Here is a 20,835-nt window from a genome sequence, read left to right as displayed (position 1 = left end):
TTCCCCTTTAAATTAGTATCTAGTACAGCAGTATCTGTGAAGTATTTTATTGGCTCTTAAAATTGCAACAGGCTGTTTTTTGTTTGGTCAACATGGATTAATATACCCATTGTGGGTTTCAATCTCACCTGCACATGTGAATTGTTTTAGTTCCTTTTTTTCTGTATTTTTTTTATATCTCATTGTGCAAGTAAACGTAAACTTCTGAAATGGTTACTATTTGAGTACTGATACTTCCTTTGACATTTGACTCTGAACCAAAAACTGTGTTGCTAATTACCATTTTTTATAACTTTTACTAGGTATCCTTGCGCAGGCAGGAAATTGCAGACCGACTCAATGCTTGGACCATCTTTAACGACAAGAACAAAGAGTTCTGTGATTGGCTGACTCAGATGGAGAACAAGGTTTGCCACAGTGGTGATCTGAGCATCGAGGAAATGGTGGAGAAACTGAAGAAGGTAAGAGACCTAATTAATATTATTGCCTTCGTTTTCAAAAACATGGAATAACAGGTGTTTTCTTACATTTCCTTGTGAAAATTCCAAATTAGACATATTAGGAGTCCATCTGGTAAGAGTTTGTGCAAGAGACCATTAAGAGATGGTAGTTGTTTAAGTATAATATATTGTGACTTGTTTTTTATTATAGTGGAATATTGTACTTTAAGTTTAAATAAGACTCCCATTCTAGAGCTTATACTCATTAATAATGTCGTATACCAGACACTACCTGCACATTATTCACCACAGATAACACATGCTGTTATTCTGACAATCAAACCATAAATCGGGGCATGGACTTCGCATCTGTAGGTTTAAATCCATACATCAACAACCTGAATTGTGGTGTTTATAACAGATGGTGGCCTGGACTGGGATGGCTGCACTGCCCTTTGTTCTTACATAACAGTTGTCCTTTCAGTGACTGAAAGCCTTTTGTACCTTCCTGCCTCACCACAAAGACTGCTCATTTAGTAAACAAGATAATAATTAGTTTGAACATTGCAGGACTGTTGTTTTGGGCTGTTAGATGAGATGAGAAAATTAGTGGTACTTCATAGTCCCTTTTAATTATTTGAGTAGCTAAAGATGGCACTTCCTGGTGGTAACTGACAGCTCCAGGTCATGGAAACAGGTTTTTGACAGGTTCAGTAAATAAGACTCTAAACAGTGGAAGTATGCTCTTAACAATTTGAAGCATTTCTTTTTTCTTTTATTTCTTTTGATAAATTGAACTGAAATCTATATTTCTGTGCAGGACATAACACTAACTTATGAAATTGGCTGCCCGGCTGGTGACCAGGCATCATGCAGTTATACGTCAGCTTAACAATGAAAAAACGACATTAAAGAAAGTTCAAAAGCTTTATTACAGTAATCGAACAAAATTCTTTGTAGCTTATAATTATCTATGCTTAGCAGAGTTTGTCTCAAGTGTTAACAGTTAATATGTCCACCCTCAATCCCTAGAGTTAAGATAAAATTTACATTTCATTTCATTTTATTCCATTTTATAAAGGGAGTAAAGTATCCATTGTGCATACTAGGATGACTGAAACCATTTCAGTATAAATGGCCTAGTTTAGTATAGATCACAAGTAGACAAGAATCCAAAGAGCTAAAAAAAAATTCAATCTGCTGCACTGAATAGATGCTGTTTGTGAGGCTTTTCCGGCTGTTTTTTTCCCTTTAGGCCATGATTATTATGAGGTAGCAACATTTTTTTATGTCATGTTTCCACAGGACTGCATGGAGGAAATTAACCTATTCAGTGAGAATAAAAGCCACCTGAAGCAGCTGGGTGAGCAGCTGCTGTTAGCCAGTGACGAAGCCAAGCAGACACAGGTCCACTGCTCTCTGCAGGAGGTCAACCAGCGCTGGCACAACCTCTTCCACCTAATTGAAGCCAGGTGAGAGCAGCCGCAGATGTCACAGAAGCTAAACGCAGGGATTAGTTACATGTTTGTGTGTTAATCAGTCAAGTAAGCACTTTCCAAGACCCAAAAAACAAAGAGTATTGGACTTTTCAGAGTAATTTAACCCTTTCACTTAAATTAAACCTAAAGTGTGTATAGATATGTCTGTGTGAATGGTTTTTTAGTAGCACACACTAAACGTCACCCCATTATTAGCTTTCTACACAAGCACCTTTCACAGCAGAGCCACTTTGCATTAAGGAGCATCATTATGCACTGAAAGGCTTTAACTAGGAGCCTGTAATTAAACAATAGCTCTAATGTGGATCCATCCACCTGCTGTTGTGCTAGTCGTGCTCTGCAGCTGTCAAGAGTACATGTCTTCTAATGTACAGACTGTAGGTTAAGCCCCTGTGATGCTAAACTGTTACTGCCCCCGACCCCCCTCAGACAGATGGACAGTCCTGTGGAAGAGCTGGAGACACAGACCTGCACATCCACCCCCACCACCACAAAAAAAGCTGTGCATACATCTCAGACAGTACCATATGTCCCTGTGTCCACACTGACTCCCCCACTCATTTAAGCCCATCAGAGTGGGATGAGGTGGGGGGGTCAGTAAGGGAGGGGCTGTGTCTGTCGGCATGCATTAATCGCTGTGAGGTTCCCCTTAGACTTCAGAGGGCTTGACTCCATGCATGCATGATACTACTAATACTACTTTAACCGTGAATTCTTGATCCTTTTTACACTATTTTTGTCTAAAAATTCGTTGGAAACTTGTTTTAAAAAAAAAAAAGTTAGACAAATTTACTATTGAAGAAGGCATGCTTTAAGTATCACAGTCCTTAATTTTCTTTCTATCACATTTTATTACATTTTATTTGAAGTGGAAACTGCTATAGTAGAATTAAACCCTGTCCTCTAACTGCAAAGAAAACCTACAAACACTTTAACATCTGGATTTTTAATTTAACAGGAAGGGTGTATAATTGGCATTCAATCCAGGGTCAAATGATTTTGTCACAGGTAATTATCAGCTACGAGTGGTAGTGATAGAAATGCATCACCTGAGTGAATGCGCTAATTTTAGCCCCTTTGCCAGCATGATGTAATGACAGAATGCCACAAAATATAGTCCGACTCCACCCGTGCAGCACTCAAACATCGTTCCTAAGTTAGTCTTCACAAAAGCAGTAACCACAGTTACATTTTCACCGGCTTCCATGCTGCTTTCTACTGTTTACTAACTTGTTTTCCAGCTTGTCCATGATGTAGAATGTGACACGCCAGAAAAAACACACACAGGAAGGCACTCGTCTGTTGCAAAGTTGTATACACGGCTCTGGTGTGCTGGCAATGAGAAAGGAGTCAATCCTCTATTTTTAGCAGGTTTTTCTATGTTTAGAAAACCCACATATAGGTGCTAATTGCTGTGAAAAAGGAGTATTAAAGTGCATCCAAACCAAGAACTTATGGAGTCTTGCAACAACCAGTAAAAACTAAATAGATGTAATGCAATAATCAAGCAGCATAATTATGTATGTAAAATTAAAATTAAAACATTGAAAAGGCACATGTGCAGCAACGTGAAAAGGGTTTCGTTTCTGAAGAACTTCGAGCCCTCCTGTGGTCAGCTGTACATTTTTAAAGCCAACCATATATCCCCACTTATCCTCCATCCTTTCTCTGCTCTGTTTTTCACTGTCCATTCTCCCCCTCGTCCCTTGTCCCTTTTCCTCTGGGAGGACCCCTGACCGGGTTTTGTGTCTTTGTTGGGCCTCGGCATGAAGCCGTGGCCTTTGTTAGGCTGTCAGAGGTGGAGAGGGAGTGAAAGAGAGAAAGAGACAATTTAGTTGACAAGGACGGTTGTATCTGCAGAGGGGAAGAGTATTTTCTGGACAGAATTTACACTGACTCTATTGTGTCTTCATTACACGGCCATAAACATAAAGCCGCATTAACTAGACGCACAAACTTTCACTGGCTATACACATTATTCCTGAACTTTAACTCAGGCTTGGCTTCGAATCAATTACATTTTCCAACACCACAACAGAGTTTTGGCACAAATGTTATTGAATAAAGTTTCAATCCATTATTATTTTAGGAAACAAAAGCTGCTGCATCTATGTAAAAACACTCACACTTATCTGTTAACATAACCTTTGCCAAGACTGATTATGAACTTTAATTCTACTCTTAAATGAAAACTAACCTCTTGAAGAATTAAGAACCATCCAAAATGCTAAATGTTTCAGTCAGATCTCTTAGGAACAGATCTAAAAGTGCTCTCACACATGCATACACTCTACTCATCTCCAGCCCTCCCAGTGTCCTGCATCTGTTGGGACCCTTTCATGCCTTCTTCTACCTGCCACTTACTCTCACAGCTGTTTATGGTGCATATTGTTTTGGTAGAGAGCGTCTCACTGCTGGACCTCAACAGGAGGAGGAAGGATCAAATGAGGAAATTAACTCTAACTCTCAAACGGGGCACACTTCAGGCTTTTAGGCTTCAGAAGAGAGCTTCTATTGTCCCAAGCGTTGCTATGACACCAGTCAGTGTGGAGCACTGTGTGCGTGTGTGCGTGAGTGCGTGCGTGCACGTGTGTGCGTGGGGAGGGGGCAGTTGCCATGGTGACCTTGGAAGTTTTTCTGTAAGACACCTGAGTGTTGCAGTTTACGAAAGAGCTAAGCTTTCTCTTTTTCTTTTTCTTTCTTTCTTTCTTTCTTTCTTTCCTTCTTTCTTTCTTGCTTTCTGTCAGCTTTGCTTTCTTGCTTTTTTTCTTTGTCATTCTCTCAACTTCATTTTTCTTGGTTGCTTGCCTTCTCTTTCTCCTGTCTCCCCCTGCCTTTCTTCCTTCCCTTCTGTCCTCTACTCTTTCTTTATACTTTCTGTCCTCCTCTTTCCCTCTGTCTGTCTTTCCTATCTGTCTCTCCGCTAGTCTTTTTTCCTTCCAGTCTGTTTCTTTGCATTTTCATTTTTCTGTCTTTGTTTGTCATCTGTGTATCTCCTTTTCACTATTTTATCTTTTTTTGGCACTTGTCACTGTCACTTTTCTTTTTTTCTGTTTTTTCTTTCTATGTATCTTTCTCTTTTTTAAAGTAAATTACATTTCTTGGTCAGGCACCATATTAAAAAAAATGCTTTGTACAAATTGTAACTACAAGCTTTTCTTGTTTTTTAATTTCCATATGATTACAAAATACCAAAACAAAGAATCAAAGGTCTTTCAATCAAAATGTTTTTTTGTGTGTTGTTTTTATATTCTTATAATATTTGCTTGCTTACGCTTTCTTGTTGATTATTGGGAAATGTATTCTTTTAGGACTTTTGAAATTAGTCCATTCATCACTTTTTAGTTAACTCAATCATGAAAATGCAACTGTTGACAAGCAGGCATAACTTCATTATAAAGGGTCACAAGCTATAGGGTTGAAAACTTTAGTTTGTTTACCCACATAGTAAATATGTTAGTACAGATATTTCATACAGTAATAAATGCTTACTTGAGTATGGCTTACTAAATGTGAGGTTTGGATCAGTTTATTGCATGTTTTCCTGTGTTTGTATTTAGGGTGAAGAAGCTGAAGGAGACTCTTGTGGCGATGCAGCAGCTGGATAAAAACATGAGTAACCTCCGCACTTGGCTTTCTCGCATCGAGGCCGAGCTCTCCAGGCCCATCACCTACAGCGTCTGTCACCACCAGGAGATCCAGAAGAGGCTGGCCGAGCAGCAGGTACACAGAAACACACTCACTCTTTTTGCTAAGCCAGTCCACCTGTGGTTTAAACTGAATGTGGAGTTATGTTTTTGACCTCTAATTTTCTTTCTTTTGTCTTCATTTTATTTGTCTCTAAGTATCTGTTAGTGTCTGATTTACTCTTCTTTTTCTTTTTTGTGATATTTTTCTAGTTGTGTATCTATTATTACATTTTGATTTAATATTTCTTCTCACAGTTTGTTCTGCTTCACTGGAACTCCCACTCACTCTTTGTCTCTATTTATGATTAATAATTCATATCTGTCCTTTGTTTAATTTTGGGAGTGGGTGGTCTCATGCAGTGAGCCCCTGTCCTCCATCTGTACGTGTGCGGACTGATGTTTAACACATGGTTTACTGGTTTGAACTGATGTGATGTCTGTCCGTGTGTCTGTCCAGGAGCTGCAGAGGGACATTGAGCAGCATACGGAGGGGGTAGCGTCTGTGCTCAGTCTGTGCGACGTTTTGCTGCAGGACGAAGATGCTGCTGGTGGCATCGAGGCAGAGAGCGACTCCCTGCAGGAAACCAGTCATAGCCTGGACCAGCGCTGGAGGGCCATCTGTGCCATGGCTCTGGACAGGAGGCTCAGGTAGAAACTAAAACACCCATGTGTACTGTAAAGTGTCCTAACACTTTTTAGCACATACGAATCAATCAGATGACAGCATACACTAACTTACTAACATGCAAATTTTAAAAAAGAAATTAAGAAATTCTTAAAATGTATCACTTTGCAGCCAAGAATCCTGTTCCATGTTGGTTTTTTTTCTGATCAAACATTTTGATTAAAAACTTTTATTAATAATTCAGATTTCCAAAACTCAGATAACCTGAGGTGGATTTTCAGCATCCAGGCAATGCTTACATGTATAGAAAAATCCACTCATTGATTAGAAAAGCCATTATCAGTGTCATAGAATGACTTTAACTCCATTACAATGTCTTCTTGTAGGATTGAGGAGACGTGGAAACTCTGGTGCAAGTTTCTCGATGACTACTCACGGTTTGAGGATTGGCTCAAGATGGCCGAGCGCACCGCTGCCAACCCCAACTCTGCAGACGTCCTTTATACTGTCGCCAAGGAAGAGCTCAAGAAGTTCGAGGTTAGTTGTGAGTTCGGTCGATGGGACAGACTTGAAGTAGCTCTGATTTATTTGATTGTTTGTTTATCACATTGAAATATTTTAATTGTTTTTTTGTGACAGAATTTATGCATTTTGAATTGTTGACATGACAGACTTGAGCGGTACTATTGCTTTATTTTATTTGTTATATGTAAAAAATAGTGATATGTGCCCCTCACAGTCTAGAAACTGACATATTAAAATTTCCTTATTTTGTTAGTCAAAGATAGTCACTTTACCTTCGTTGGTAAGTGACAAAACCAGCAAATATTCCCATTTTAGAGGCTGAAATGAGCAAAAATGTATTTTTTCTTTAAAAATTACTTTAATAGATGAGTGCTTTTTAAAAATTGATATGAAATCATTTTGGTCGACCAACTAATTGCTTAATCAACTAGTTTCTTCAGCTCTATTTGACATTAGAAGTACGAGGACAGTGAGTCACTCATAACTAGAATAAAAAAATACCTATAGGCTTCCATATTGGAAGCCATATAATTCCCATTTTATTTCTCTTCATCCATGGTTCATCTCGTCTTCTTTCTTCTTTTCAGAGTTTCCAAAGGCAGGTTCATGAGCGGCTGACCCAGCTGGAACTTGTCAATAACCAGTACCGCCGCCTGGCTAGGGAGAATCGCACTGACCGAGCCAGCCAGCTCAAAGCCATGGTCCATGAAGGCAACCGACGCTGGGACACCCTGCACCGCAGAGTGGCTGCAATCCTCCGCAGACTCAAGGTACAGTACAGCTGAAATAGCATTACACAAGGTGAAGCAACAGAGATGATGTGAATTACTGTTCGCTTGTGTTGGACTGTGTCTTCTGTGTGACTCGAAGCCAACACACTGATGCATAAAAACATTTGAAGCACAAAGCGATGCATGTGTTTGACCAAAAACTCAAGATGCAAGGGATTTTTTTGTGCGGGTCATATTTTTATTAATGAGCGAATCAGTTATGATGAAATTGTTCTGATGGTAATAGTAAATGGACCTGCACTTGAATAGCGCTTTTCTAGTTGTTCGACTATTCAGAGTGCTTTCAAATGACTCACGTTCTCTCATTTACACACACATAAACACACTGGTGGCAGAGGCTACTTTACAAGGTGCCACCTGCTACTCAGTTTTTAACCATTCATAGACAATCACACACTGATGGAACAGCCACCAGGAGCAATTTGTGGTTCAGTATCTTGCCCAAGGATACCTCTACATGATGACTGGAGGATCGGGGATCAAACCGTTAGCCTTCTGATTAGAGGATGACCCGCTCTACCACCTGCAGCATCAGCCGCCCTGATACTGCAGAGCTGTACACAGGCCAACTGTTGATTTATTAGCATGTAATTTGGACTAAAAAGAGCTGCATTAATATCAGAATTATATTTACAGCAACTTTGGCATCCTTAATGTAAATCTGGGATATTCATTGTTTGCTTCACTCCTCTTTCTACCAGTCTGATTTTTTTATCCCCCTATCTTTATTGTTTTTTTCACGGAGCAAGAAATCTATGGCTTAAAATATAAAATTGACAAAGTAATCTCTTTATCATTTGAAGGATTTTGTCTTTTTTCTCTCAGTATTTCACCAGCCAGAGGGAGGAGTTTGAAGGCACCAGGGAGAGCATGCTGGTGTGGCTGACAGAGCTCGACCTGCAGCTCACCAACGTCGAACACTTTTCAGAGAGCGACGTTCATCATAAGATACAACAGCTCAATGTGAGGACTTACTGTAACCACACAGGTGGTCACATACAAATGCATGTTTAATAGCGATTATACAAGGCACTAACTGCTCTTCCGTGTGACAAACTTGCTCTCTGTGGTTCATTTATCATTCTTTTAATTTGCCTTAATGTCTTTTTAATTACAACCAACATGTCATTTGGAAAAAATGTCTCTTTACTCAGCCGTCTCGCTGCTTACATCTCGTTGTCATCAGAAGAACTGCATGTTAAGATAATTAAGGCACTAGCTTCAGGAGAAGAAGATTTTCTTTTCAGTTTATAACCAGGGCGCTACAACAGATACCATTAACAGTTGTGTTTGCTTTCTTCTGTTGTCTGAAACCTCTCATTTTCCTGACTCCATCTCCATTCTTCCAACCATCCAACCCTCTTTCTGCAGAGTTTCCAGAAGGAAATCACCCTGAACACAGAGCGCATTGACGGGCTGATAGTGTTCGGAGAGGGTCTGATCCAGAAGAGCTCACCACAGGACGCGGTGCTGATAGAGGACGAGCTGGAGGAGCTGCACTCCTACTGTCAGGAGGTTTTCAGTAGACTGGTCCGCTTCCACCAGCGCCTCAGTCAGCCCTTGGTGAGCTTGAGCATGCAAACATACTCCACTTTCATAGTTTCATTCAATTCATGATTTATTACATTTTTAACAACAACAGGAGGACTGAAGTGCAGCATTTAATTTGCTGTTTTTATGCAGTTGTGGCTGGAGAAAGTTGGAAATCTAAGTGGAACAACAATTATATTTCCTAGCAATCAAAATAATCTATCGAGCTTTTGGTTGCAGCTTATAACAAAGCAAAAAATAAAGAACGAAAACAATGAAACAAGGAAGAGCATATGAAACCTTACACTAAACGCAGGTTAAAAGCATGGTTAAAATCTACAAAAATGTCTTCCACAGATTTTGTCTAATTGCGAGCAGTGCTCGAATGCTAATTGCAAATGGTGCTAACATTATGTTTCACAAATGATTGTTTGTAAATTTCATACAATTTGTGAATCCCAGAGTTCCTGATTCCTTATGCATAGTTTGTGTATATGGTGTTTGTTTTGATGAGTGAAATGTCTCCAGATTACCTCTAAATTGAGTGACAGGTGAGTGATTAGAACAACCACGGCAACCCTGATCGAGATTCTCCAGCCTGAGTTATTTTAAAGTCTTTGCAACAGCATCATTTTAAATTGAATGACACTTCACTGCACATATATCTGACTGAATGTCACTTATTTCTTTATCTTAGACGGTCAAAGAAGAGCCGGTGCTCTCTGACACCACCTTTTCATTGGAGTCCAGCTTGGAGCTGATTGGTCGACCGTGGCTGGGGCGGAGCCAAGGAAGCCTCCCAGCGACACCAACCCACCTGCTGGCCTCTCCACTGGAGCGTTCGGGTCGGGGGACACCGGTGAGTGTGGACTCCCTGCCGCTGGAGTGGGACCACACCGTAGACGTGGGAGGATCATCGTCACATGAGGATGATGATGACGAGGAAGATCAAGAGGATGACAGAACTTACTTCAGCGCACTATCAGGTAGGTTTGCAGAAAAACATATAGAGTAGAGGGTTCACACACTCTTTTACATTTCCTTGTTTTTTGCAAGTTTGGGTTTTTTTTGTATACTTTGGCAGTTAGTGGATTTAATATTAATATCATGATATGAGACTTGATGTCATCTTTGGTTTTTTTTTCTGTTATTTACCTTTACCCACTTAATAATTAAACCCTTATTACTGATGATTATTAATCAAAACTTGTGTAAATATTTTGTGAAAGCACGGATAGCCAGCTCTACACAATAGTCACAATGTTGCTATATAGGTATTTGGTTAAAAATATAATTTTCCACATTTTTTCCATATAGCCAAACTCTAGCTGTAAGAGATTCAAATGTCACAAGATGATAAAACCAAGAAGCCACTTTACTTGTAACAGGCAACATCCACTATGAGACCTACAATGATTCATCAAGAAATTGATAAGTTATCAACTTTTAATCAGTTGCTCATTAATTTGATAATCAATTAACTGGTTTGAGTATTTTTTTTAAAGCGAAAAAGTCAAAATTCTTGGCTTCCTGCTTCTCAAATTCTTTTTTCTCTATGACAGTAAATTGAATATCTTTGTGTTGTGGACAAAACAAGACCTTTGAGGACGTTCTGTTAAGTTTTGTGAAACACTGGTCAACATTTTACATCATTTCCCAACATTTTATAGACCAAACAACCAATCGAATAATCAAGAAAATAATGAAGCAATTCATTGACAATGAGTCGCAGCCCTATTCACTATTCAACATTTTGGTTATTATCTCTTACATGACTGTCATTTTTAAATGTTTGTTAGACAAGAGACAAGTGAATAAAGGGAGACTGGAAACACCAGAAAGCCAGCGACTGTTTGAGACCCAGGAATCTAAAATTTAGATCAAGTTTCTCCAGTTGAAATGCAAATCAAGCCTTTGAGCTCCCCCAAAATGTTTTAGTTACTGGAAAAGCTCCTGCTGCGTGGGAAAAGGATTACTTCGGTGTAGCTGGTAGCCATACTGAAAGTTGTTACAAACATCAAATTTAAATTCCAAGATGTTAAGCTAAAAAAAAACCCCAAAAAAACCCAGCAAAACATCCATGTCACACACATGCAGTCACAGACACCTGTTGTCTGATCCTCTCTCCTCCCAGAGGTGGAGTTGTCTGAGAACCAGGAAGAGTTTGTCCAAGCATCGGAGGCCCTCCAAGCCTCCTCTCTGGGTAGGCAAAAAGAACGTCTTCACCCTCCGCTTAATAAATCCACTCACAGCTCTTCACGGTGAAATACGTTTCCAGCACATATCTTCCAGCAGCTCGTGTATCACTTTGGGTCTGTTTGCTTGTCGTGCTGTTGCTGCTGCTGCTCTGATACTTTGCTTCCCGTAGCTGCGGTTTGGAAAATCCCTCCATGCCAACACAAACACTTTCTACCTTTCTCTTTCTCTCACACATTTGTTGTCTGAATTTTAAAAAGGACACTCACCGGCCAAGGGGTAGGATGTAATTAAAGGTCAAAGATCTCTAAATGTCAAAGCCCTGGTCAGATTGTATAATTTTATTAGTTTGGGGTCTCTTGCTAAAAAGGAATTTTAATGACACGGTACTTTCATCAGTGGTCTGATTTTGGTCAAACTTGTCACTAGCTGGACACTATTTATATAGTGGCTGGGTAGATTATATGCCACTGGATATATTTCATTTTTGGCTGACCAAAACATTTTTAAGAGCCTTTTCAGGGATGGATTTCTTTCATTTATTTATCCACAATCTGCATGTCTCTTTACATATGTCTTTCCCACTAAACTTCCCAGTCCACTCTCTTTGTTGTGTCAATTTTAACTTCTTCCTTTGTAATCTTTCATCCTCCTCCAACATCCTGTTTTTTTTATCCTCCTCCCTTTTTCCTTTTACACTTCACTCCTCATTTTATGCCTCCTAATTTCACTCACCTTCTTCACTTTGTTTTACCGCCTCTCTGTTTGTTCGCTCCTCCATTAACTTCATCAATGATCACTCTACGAGATCCTTGACTGGCCACTGCACTTTACACAGTCTTAAAGATATTCTCTGCTGGAATGGTTGTCGATTGTAAACACAACACACAACATTCAAACTTGGCCCTTCACTACATTGCTTGCATGTACTCTGCAAGCTACTGTACTTTTGTAGGAAGGTACATTTGTTGTTGTGGAAATGCCAATACTTTAGCACACTGATTAAGTGTTAGTGTGTTTAGATGTCCAACAAATAACAGGTCAACTCTTTGTTGCCTTTCATCCTCTTCAGTGCTCACCAGCGAGAGTGAAAGCTGAACACAGATTCACTCTCATCTTAGAACAAGTTTTGTCCAGTTGGTGTTTCACCTCACTATATTTGCGTCTCTTTGGCGCTTAAGCTTCCATTTGGATGCATGTTGCTACTGTGTAATCACTACTTTTTGTTCCCAGCCTCACCTGTCCCTGTTTTTGGCTAGGACCTATGAGCCCACAACCACATCCACGTAGAAAGAAAATCAGACTAGAGATTTTTTTGTCAAATTGATTCCAGTTGCTTGTGGTGCCACAATGTCTCTCTTTCCTGCTGCTCAGACGTGAAATATGGTTTTTATTAAATGCTACCACACAGAAAACATCATGATCATAATTTGATCCTGGTGTTTTTATCATTCAAATAGAGAGCCACAATTAATTAGAAATGTACTTTTGTATGATATTTTTTTTGTCAAATCTAAAAAGGATCACCAGGGCACAATCAGAACCCAACGACCTGCATGTAGCAGTTTATCTCACTGATAAAATAGTTATTTATTGTGAGACAACAAATTTGATTGACAAAATATTCCAAAATTAGACAATTTTGTCAGGAAATACTGTAAGAATAAAGTATCACATAGCTGAGGGTGTTGTGCGTTAATATTTGTGTTTTGTTTTTTTTGGTTGTGTTTCAGTTTCAAGCAGTTCCTTGGCCGTTCACGAGTCTCCTAGATGGCGATCACAGGAAGACGCAGAAACACAGTCTCTGCAGCTGGACTCAGAGGGCCACACCGAGGCTCCACCAAAGCTCACCAGCACCCCTCTAAAGCAGGGCTATGTACGTTAAGTAAACCAATATCAGTGAACTGGTGGGATATGGACAAAAATCATGATCTCTGAAAGAAAAATTTGAAATAATCTGAGTAATGAGGGACTTAAAACAGATGTTTGTAACTCTAGCTGTCAGCGCTAACTAAAATTTGTTTTGTCTCCAGTTGTGTCTCATGTCTCAGTGCAGCGGCAGCATAGAGGACATTAAAAGGGTCTCACTGATCCTGGATGATGAAGAACAGCCGGAGGAGCTCGGTCTGATGGGACTGACTGCCTTAGACCAACAGTCAGGTTAGAGACCAAGCGGCAGCTTTGAGAAATGAAGACAAAAACTGCAGTTGTTTGAATGACAACTTGAGACTGGCTCCATAAGCAAGTCAATCCCCATAGTGAATTTTATGTTAACACTCTATTAAATTTTCATTATTTAAATTCTGCATAAATAAGGGTGGGGACACTTTGAGTGACACGCTGTCTGAGAGGCGTCACCACAGTCTATGAGTCAGATCCCTTGCTCCTCTAAAAACTGAAGGTGATGACAGCCAAATGCTCAAAATGTGAGTCCACAAATCAGTGTGTGATGTCACAGTGTCTACATCCATTATTTTTATACAGCTTATGTGAGAGAGGGGTGTGCATGTGTATGAATGCGTGGGGAGCAAATTGGGGTTCAGTATCGTACCCAAGGATACTTTGACATGGTGCCCAGAGGAGCCGGGGATCGGATCGCTGACCTTCCGATGAGAGGACGACCACTCTACCTCTGAGCCACAGCCACCCCAGACTACAGATCCTGTGAACCATGATATTCCAGCATGTCAAACATATTTTAAACTACAACACGTTATTTAAAACAAAACAAAAGATTATGATCAATCTTGGAGTGTTGTTTCAATTTAAAACCTTCTGTAAAATGTCCCCAAAAGCTGATGTTTCTTGATTCCTGTCTAATGAGATGTAAGCTAAGATGTTTGCATCCACAGGATATATTCCTGTGTATTCATCATTAATATTTAACAACAGAGTTCACATTGCACCTTGTGACAAAAAGTACCAACTTCTACATCAGTAAATGTTTGCGCCTTCTCAGGTGTCATCGAACGCTGGGAGCTGCTCCAGGCTCAGTCCAGGAGCGACCTGCATGCCGGCTCTCAGGAGCCCCAACAACTCACAACTGACCTCGACGACATCACTTCCTGGTTAGAGAACACAATCCCTGAGCTAGAGCGCCTCCAGCGGTCAGAGCCAGCAACCAGCATTGAGGACATGGCAGACAGAGCCGTAGCACTGAAGGTAAAGACCAGATACAGCAGACCTGATAATTAGTGTTTTAAGTGTTGTGTTTATATTCATGGATGTTCTCTTGCAGGAGATGCAGAAGATGTTTACACGCTATAAATCCATCATGCTGTCTGTCAATCTGCGAGCTCAGGAGGCTCCAGAGCTGCAGGAGAGGCTGTCTGCTATGAACCGAGACTGGAGCCAAGCCTGTACAGGCCTCCAGCAGTGGGACACCAGTCTGAGGAAGACACTGATGCGCAGTCAGGTGAGAAATACCAAGACTCCTTATACTGTCACTACCGTTACTGTCGTTCTGTAATGTAACCTAGTACATTTAAGTGATGAACTTAAGTACAACTATGTCATACTTGTACTTTACTTAAGCAATGCCAATTAATTCTGCTCTCTTTTTCTACTCTTACTACTACACTTTGGAGGCAGTTTGTTTTCTTGTTACTCCAATATTTTTTTAAAGCTGGAATAACTTATAAACAAATAAATTATGATTAATAGATTAAGCTACCCTGCAATATATAATGTAATTAAAATTAGCCCAACCTATATCAACTGCAGCATTAAATTGGCGCATTAATCATTTTAATACAACGAGGCAATAGATTATTTTAAAAGGGCCACTCTGCATGGTGAGTGCTTATGGTACCTTTAGTATAGTCTGGAATTAATAGTGCTGTACCTTTACTTGTAACAGAGTATTTTTACACAACAGTATTGCTACTTTTACTTAGTAGAAGATCTAAATACTTCTTCCACCTCTGCTTTTACCGTTCTCCACACAGGAGTTCCATGAAACCCTTCATTCTCTGCTGCTGTGGCTGGCCCATGCAGAGAGCAGACTCTACGCAGTGGACATCAGGGACCCAGACACGCCTGTCCGAGTCCTGCGACAACACCGCAGCACGCTCACAGTAAGCAGATAATCAGGTTTTGTCGGATGTCCATTTCCCTGGTAGGCTGCACAGACCCCATCTCTTATGTTTGTGGATTTCAGGATCTGCAGGAGGAGCTGCAGGGCAGGCAGACTCAGCAGGCGTCCCTGCAGGCTCTGTGGTCTCAGCTGCAGCCTGAGGATGAGGCTGTGGACAGCAACGAGGCCCAGGAGAAGCTCCATGTGACAGGTAGCAAGCTAAAGTCGCTTTTGAGTCGGGTGGACCAGAACCTCAGCACCCTGCAGCAGCGCCTGGTGAGAGTTTAACCATAACATGTTCTTTCTGTCAAACAGCTCTCCTGAAAATGTGATTTTATCAACTTAATGGAAACAAGCATCTTGGAAAAACAAGATGCTTATTTGAATTATTAAATTTAATTTAACCATTGATGTTTATCCGTGGTTGTACCATGGTCTGAGTGAAAACTTGATTCTGATTGGCTGCAGGGTGTCCATTAATTCCGGATAATGGACACCTATTAGTTCCAGGTAAACTGCCTGTTCACACTGTAAATGAGTGCACTGGCTATATAATAGTATCATAATACTAACCTTGAATGTTGTCAGCATAACATTTGCTTTCTGGCTCATAGCTGAGCTGACTAGAAAAGTCTCCCATTGCCAAGTCGCACCCAACGTTTGTATTATAAAATAGTAAAATATAAAAAGTCATAGTATGGTAAGTCATACAAAATAGCATAACAATGTGAGTATAGCAATGTCGTCCAAAATAGTATACAGTCATGGCATAGCATGTTGTTAAAAAAAAATGTATCATAGTATACCAAGTCTTCCAAAATAGTATAGCAATGTCAGTATGGGAAGACATCCAGAATACCATCCAACATACCATAAAAAAGTCTAAGTATGGATGAAACAAAAAAGTCACGGTAAACATATGGTCCAAGTGAAAATAAAAGTCATGGGATAGCATGTCATCCAAAATAGCATAAAGTTATAGCACAGAATATCTTCCAAAACAGCATAAAAGTCAAAGTACAGCATGTCATCCAAACTAAAATTAAAACCTTATCGTACACCATGTCATAGAAAATGACATAAATAAGTTCTAGCAAAGTCATCCAAAATAGCATAAAACAGTCATAGCATAGCATGTTGTCGACAATAGCAAAATGAAGTCATAGTATAGTGAATTATCCAAAATAGCATAAAAAGTCATGCTGTATCATGTCAAATGGAAAAAAGTCATGAAATAGCTATTATCCAATATACCGTCAAAATGTCATGGGATAGTATGTCATCATGAATAGCAATAAAAAAAAACAAAACTCACAGTGTTGTTAGTCATCCCAGATAGCCTAGCATGTAGTCTGAAAAAGCATTTAAAAGTAATAGAATGAAATGTCCTCCAAAATAGCATAAAAAACACATGGTATAGCACACTGTACAGAAGAGCATGAAAATGTCATAGTATAGCATCTCAACCAAAATAGCACAAAAAATTCATAGGATAGCAGTTGTCCAAATTGAAAGCGTCACAGTGTAGTTAATCTTCCAAAATAGCATTAAAAAGTCATAGTATAGCATAAGGTCCAAATTAAAATAAATAAAAAAGTTATGCCATTGTTTCTCAAAAAATAAGAAATAGCATAAAAATGTAATAGCATAGTTTGTCACCGCAAATTGTCCCAAAAAAGTTATAGCATAGTGTGTCATCGAAAATATCTTTTTGAGTTTGGTTCACAGGACAATGGGAAAGTTGTATTTCCCTATTAGTTAAATTGGTTTTTTTTTAACTTTAATTAGGTGACTTTTAAATACCCCACAGACACCCAGAGTATGCTGAAATAAGAGATCGTAAACATTAACATCTTCATCTTTCATACAGGATTGTGAATCTGCATCAGACGCCCAAAGCCAGAGTGATGCTGCAAAGACTGAGAAAAGTTCCTCTACTCAAAGGTATGAAGACAGACATCAAAATTTGTACTTTTATTATAACGGTAATGTTCACCCAGAGATACTTGAACTCCTGGCGGATACAATGGCTGAAATGAGTTTCCTCTGGACAGTGGCTGGGCTCAGCCTTAGAGATAGGGTGAGAAGCTCAGACATCGAGGGGGAGCTCGGGGTACAACCACTGCTCCTTTGCATGAAAAGGAGCCAGTTGAGATGTTTCGGGCATCTGATCAGGACGTCTCCTGGGCGCCTCCAATTAAAGATGTTCCGGGCATGTCCAACTGTTAGGAGGCCCCAGTGGCAGACCCAGAACACACAGGAGGGATTATGTATCTCTTTTGGCCGGGGAATGTCTCAGGGTCCCCAAGGAGGAGCTTGAAAGTGTTACTGGGGTGAGAGACGTCTAAAGTGCTTTGCTCAGTCGTCGTCTCACTGTCCCCGCGACCCGGCCCTGAATAAGCGGATGATGGATGAATGTTCAGTGGTGTTTTCTATCATGATTTGTAGAAGAATAGTTCTCTTGATTGCTTGTAAAAGAGTGCAAATACAAAAATATTTGCAGGCTTACCTTTTTGTTATGTCCTTGTCATCCATGTGTCCTGTGTGTTGTGCAGAGGGATGAGGGACTCGTCTCCGCCTCGTTCCTTCTTCTACCGGGTCCTTCGGGCTGCCTTCCCCCTCCAGCTTCTGCTGCTGTTCCTCCTGCTCCTCCCCTGTTTGATACCTCTATCAGAGAGTGAGCCTGGTTGTGCCGCAGCCAACAACTTTGCCTGGTCCTTCTACCCCATGTTACACTACACCAACGGCCCGCCGCCCACCTGATGGGTATGTTCTTATCAAAGAAAAAAAAAGACTGAAGACATACTGAGTAATACAAGCCACTTTAAATGTGTTCGGCTGATGAAGCAGTTGTCTTTAAAAACAAAAAAAAAGTCCACAGTGCAAAAACTGCATTTCTATTTTTGAAGATATGATTTTAATTGTATTTATTTTCAGTCAGGAAAAACATGTAAAAAAGAATGCAGATCATGTAATCAAACAATGCAAAGATCTTAACACCGTCCAAAAGAAATCAAATCATGAGAGCCTCTTTAGTAAATGAGCTGTCTTGACACCGGTGGAGGGGTACAGCAGTAAACATACTGTACCAGTGGCAGGAAAGAGGCAAATATTAACAGGTGAGAGAGTTTAGAGGCCAGCATATTCTGTTAAAGAGGTGAAAAGAAAGTAAGACAGATGTGAGAAAACAAAGCATATTATCAGTGGTCTTTCACAAAATAATTCAATTCTTGGCATTTATAAGATTTTTAAAATTCAATTGTATACATTCTCCTTGTGATTAACATATCATGTTGTGAATATATATACAGGATGCTATTTGTCTGTAGATTGTGAGCATGTGTATGGCTCCCAGTGCACTGTCAAAACACTATAGATTGAGCAGGATGATGTTTATGTACAGAATGTAATAATATAATGCTTATTTATACCATCAGACAGTGGATTTATGCTCCAAATTTTCTGGTAGTAAACATTTAATGTTTTAAATGTTTACTCAAAGCATTGTTGTTTTTTTGTTTGTTTGTTTGTTTTTTTTCTTCAACTTTTGCATGAAGTAATCAGATCAATGGAAAAACATACCTTTGAAAGATATTTTGATTGGTCGGTGAGGAAAGTAAGATGAAAAGCAAAAATGAGACATACCATATCATGTTGTCCAAAACAAGCGCAAAAAGTAATATTATTGTATGTCTTCCAAAATACCTTTAAAAGAATCATACTATAGCATGTCACTCAAAATGGCACAAAAACAGTTTTAATATTGCATGTTGGTCAAAAAAGCATAAAAAAGTCATACTATAGCATGTTGTAAATATTGCAAAAAAAAGTCGTGACATTGCATATTGACCGAAAATGCAAGAAAAAGAGTAAGTGTCCAAGATAGCTTAAAGAAGTCATACTATAGCATATTTTCCAAAAATGTGTAAGAAAATCATACTACATAAATATAAATTTAAAAGTCATACCATAGAATGTCGTAAAAATAGTATGTCATTCAAAATAGCATAAAAAATTCATATTATAGTATGTCATCTAATATAGCATGAAAAAGTTGTACTATAGCATACCATTCAAATTAGCCTCAAAAAGTGGTCATGCTAAGACGACAGTGGCATGCAGATGCAGCAGCCAGTAGCTCCTCAAATTCTTGCTACTTTTGCTATATTTTTCTATTTTTTTTTTCAACTCCATGACCCCTTCTGCTGAAGCACAACTTTCCTACGATAGAGCAGCACTCATCAGCATCGAGAAAACTTGTGTGGGTCTTGGACTGAATGCGGTAGACCGTGAGAGGATCTGCACAAACTACATGCGCCAAGCTGCCCGTCAGACCAGAGGGAAGAAACGAAATCCAAAGTGCCGGACGAAGAGAGGGAGGAGAGTCGGCATCAGGGTGAGGCTGACCCGCCTTGGATCAAGAGCCATTCCTCTACCAAGCCTTCTTCTGGCTAATGTCAGCTCACAGGAGAATAAAATAGATGAGATGACATTGAGGCTCACTCAGCAACGGGAGATCAGAGACTGCTCTGCGCACATCTTCACAGAGACATGGTTAACCCCTAACATCCCAGATCAAGCTGTTGCACTGGATGAGCAGACTTTGTTCAGAGCAGACAGGTCACAAGACTCCAGTAAGAGAAGAGGATGAGGGCTTTGTGTTTATATAAATGATGCTTGGTGCTCAAACGCAGTTAAAGTGGATGGACTGTGCTCACCAGATGTCGAGTTTTTGGTGCTAGGATGTTGTCCATATTATCTGCCCAGAGAATTCACCAGGGTTTTTATTGTTGCTGTATGCATACCCCCATATGCAGATTCAAAAAATGCACTGCAGGAATTGTATTATGCCATGAGCAGCAACATCACCAAGCAACCGGATGCAACCGACCTCAAAACTGTCTTGCCTAAATTCCACCAGCATGTCCAGATCTCCACCAGAGGAAGAAATATCCTGCACCACTGTATACATTAAACCACATTTAAGAAAAATGAAAATAAATCTACTCTGTGCCTTGTATAGTATGTCGTCCAAAATATCGTGAAAAAGTCATACCAAAGCATGTCGTTCAAAATAGCAAAAAACCGTCATAGTATACTACATAGTCCAAAATAGCGTGAAAAAGTCATACTATAGTATGTTGTCCAAACTTGCACCAAAAAAGTATTAATATAGCATGTTATTTAAAATATTTTTAAAAAATCATATGAAATGTCATCCAAACTAGCATGAAAAGTCATAATTTAGTATGATTAATTGTAAAATTATAAAAATGATTATAAAATTACCTAAAATTAAATATTTAATTATAATTTGTCATTTTCAGCCATTTTTAGGGGCAGTCAAAATTTGACTTTTTTGGACATTTTGTTGACATGCTAAATTATGATTTTTTTTTTTTAGACTTTTTTGAACTTTATTCCCACTTTGTATACTATGATGCATTTTTACAAGCTATTATATG

General features: G+C 39.5%; 1 protein-coding gene across 2 annotated transcripts in view; it reads left to right on the top strand.

Moving 5' to 3' along the window:
• Window positions 1-20,390, top strand: part of syne2a (spectrin repeat containing, nuclear envelope 2a) — a 113,415-nt gene extending 93,025 nt beyond the window's left edge. For both annotated transcript variants that reach the window (XM_088089049.1, XM_088089048.1), the window contains 18 exons: window positions 303-461; window positions 1,746-1,912; window positions 5,500-5,662; window positions 6,086-6,276; window positions 6,640-6,790; window positions 7,366-7,548; window positions 8,395-8,532; window positions 8,941-9,132; window positions 9,797-10,085; window positions 11,234-11,302; window positions 13,029-13,171; window positions 13,329-13,455; window positions 14,255-14,457; window positions 14,534-14,710; window positions 15,243-15,371; window positions 15,455-15,646; window positions 17,241-17,314; window positions 17,926-20,390. In XM_088089049.1, the coding sequence (XP_087945175.1) occupies window positions 303-461; window positions 1,746-1,912; window positions 5,500-5,662; window positions 6,086-6,276; window positions 6,640-6,790; window positions 7,366-7,548; window positions 8,395-8,532; window positions 8,941-9,132; window positions 9,797-10,085; window positions 11,234-11,302; window positions 13,029-13,171; window positions 13,329-13,455; window positions 14,255-14,457; window positions 14,534-14,710; window positions 15,243-15,371; window positions 15,455-15,646; window positions 17,241-17,314; window positions 17,926-18,133 (2,955 nt within the window). In that variant the 3' untranslated portion in view covers window positions 18,134-20,390. The remainder of the gene's footprint in view (window positions 1-302; window positions 462-1,745; window positions 1,913-5,499; window positions 5,663-6,085; window positions 6,277-6,639; window positions 6,791-7,365; window positions 7,549-8,394; window positions 8,533-8,940; window positions 9,133-9,796; window positions 10,086-11,233; window positions 11,303-13,028; window positions 13,172-13,328; window positions 13,456-14,254; window positions 14,458-14,533; window positions 14,711-15,242; window positions 15,372-15,454; window positions 15,647-17,240; window positions 17,315-17,925) is intronic.
• Window positions 20,391-20,835: the final 445 nt, after the last annotated feature.

This window comes from Plectropomus leopardus, chromosome 16, assembly GCF_026936395.1.
Source record: "Plectropomus leopardus strain MGB_pleo_1.0 chromosome 16, ASM2693639v1, whole genome shotgun sequence".
In the NCBI taxonomy this organism is placed as follows: domain Eukaryota; kingdom Metazoa; phylum Chordata; class Actinopteri; order Perciformes; family Serranidae; genus Plectropomus; species Plectropomus leopardus.
This window is presented reverse-complemented; position numbering and strand designations above follow the sequence as displayed.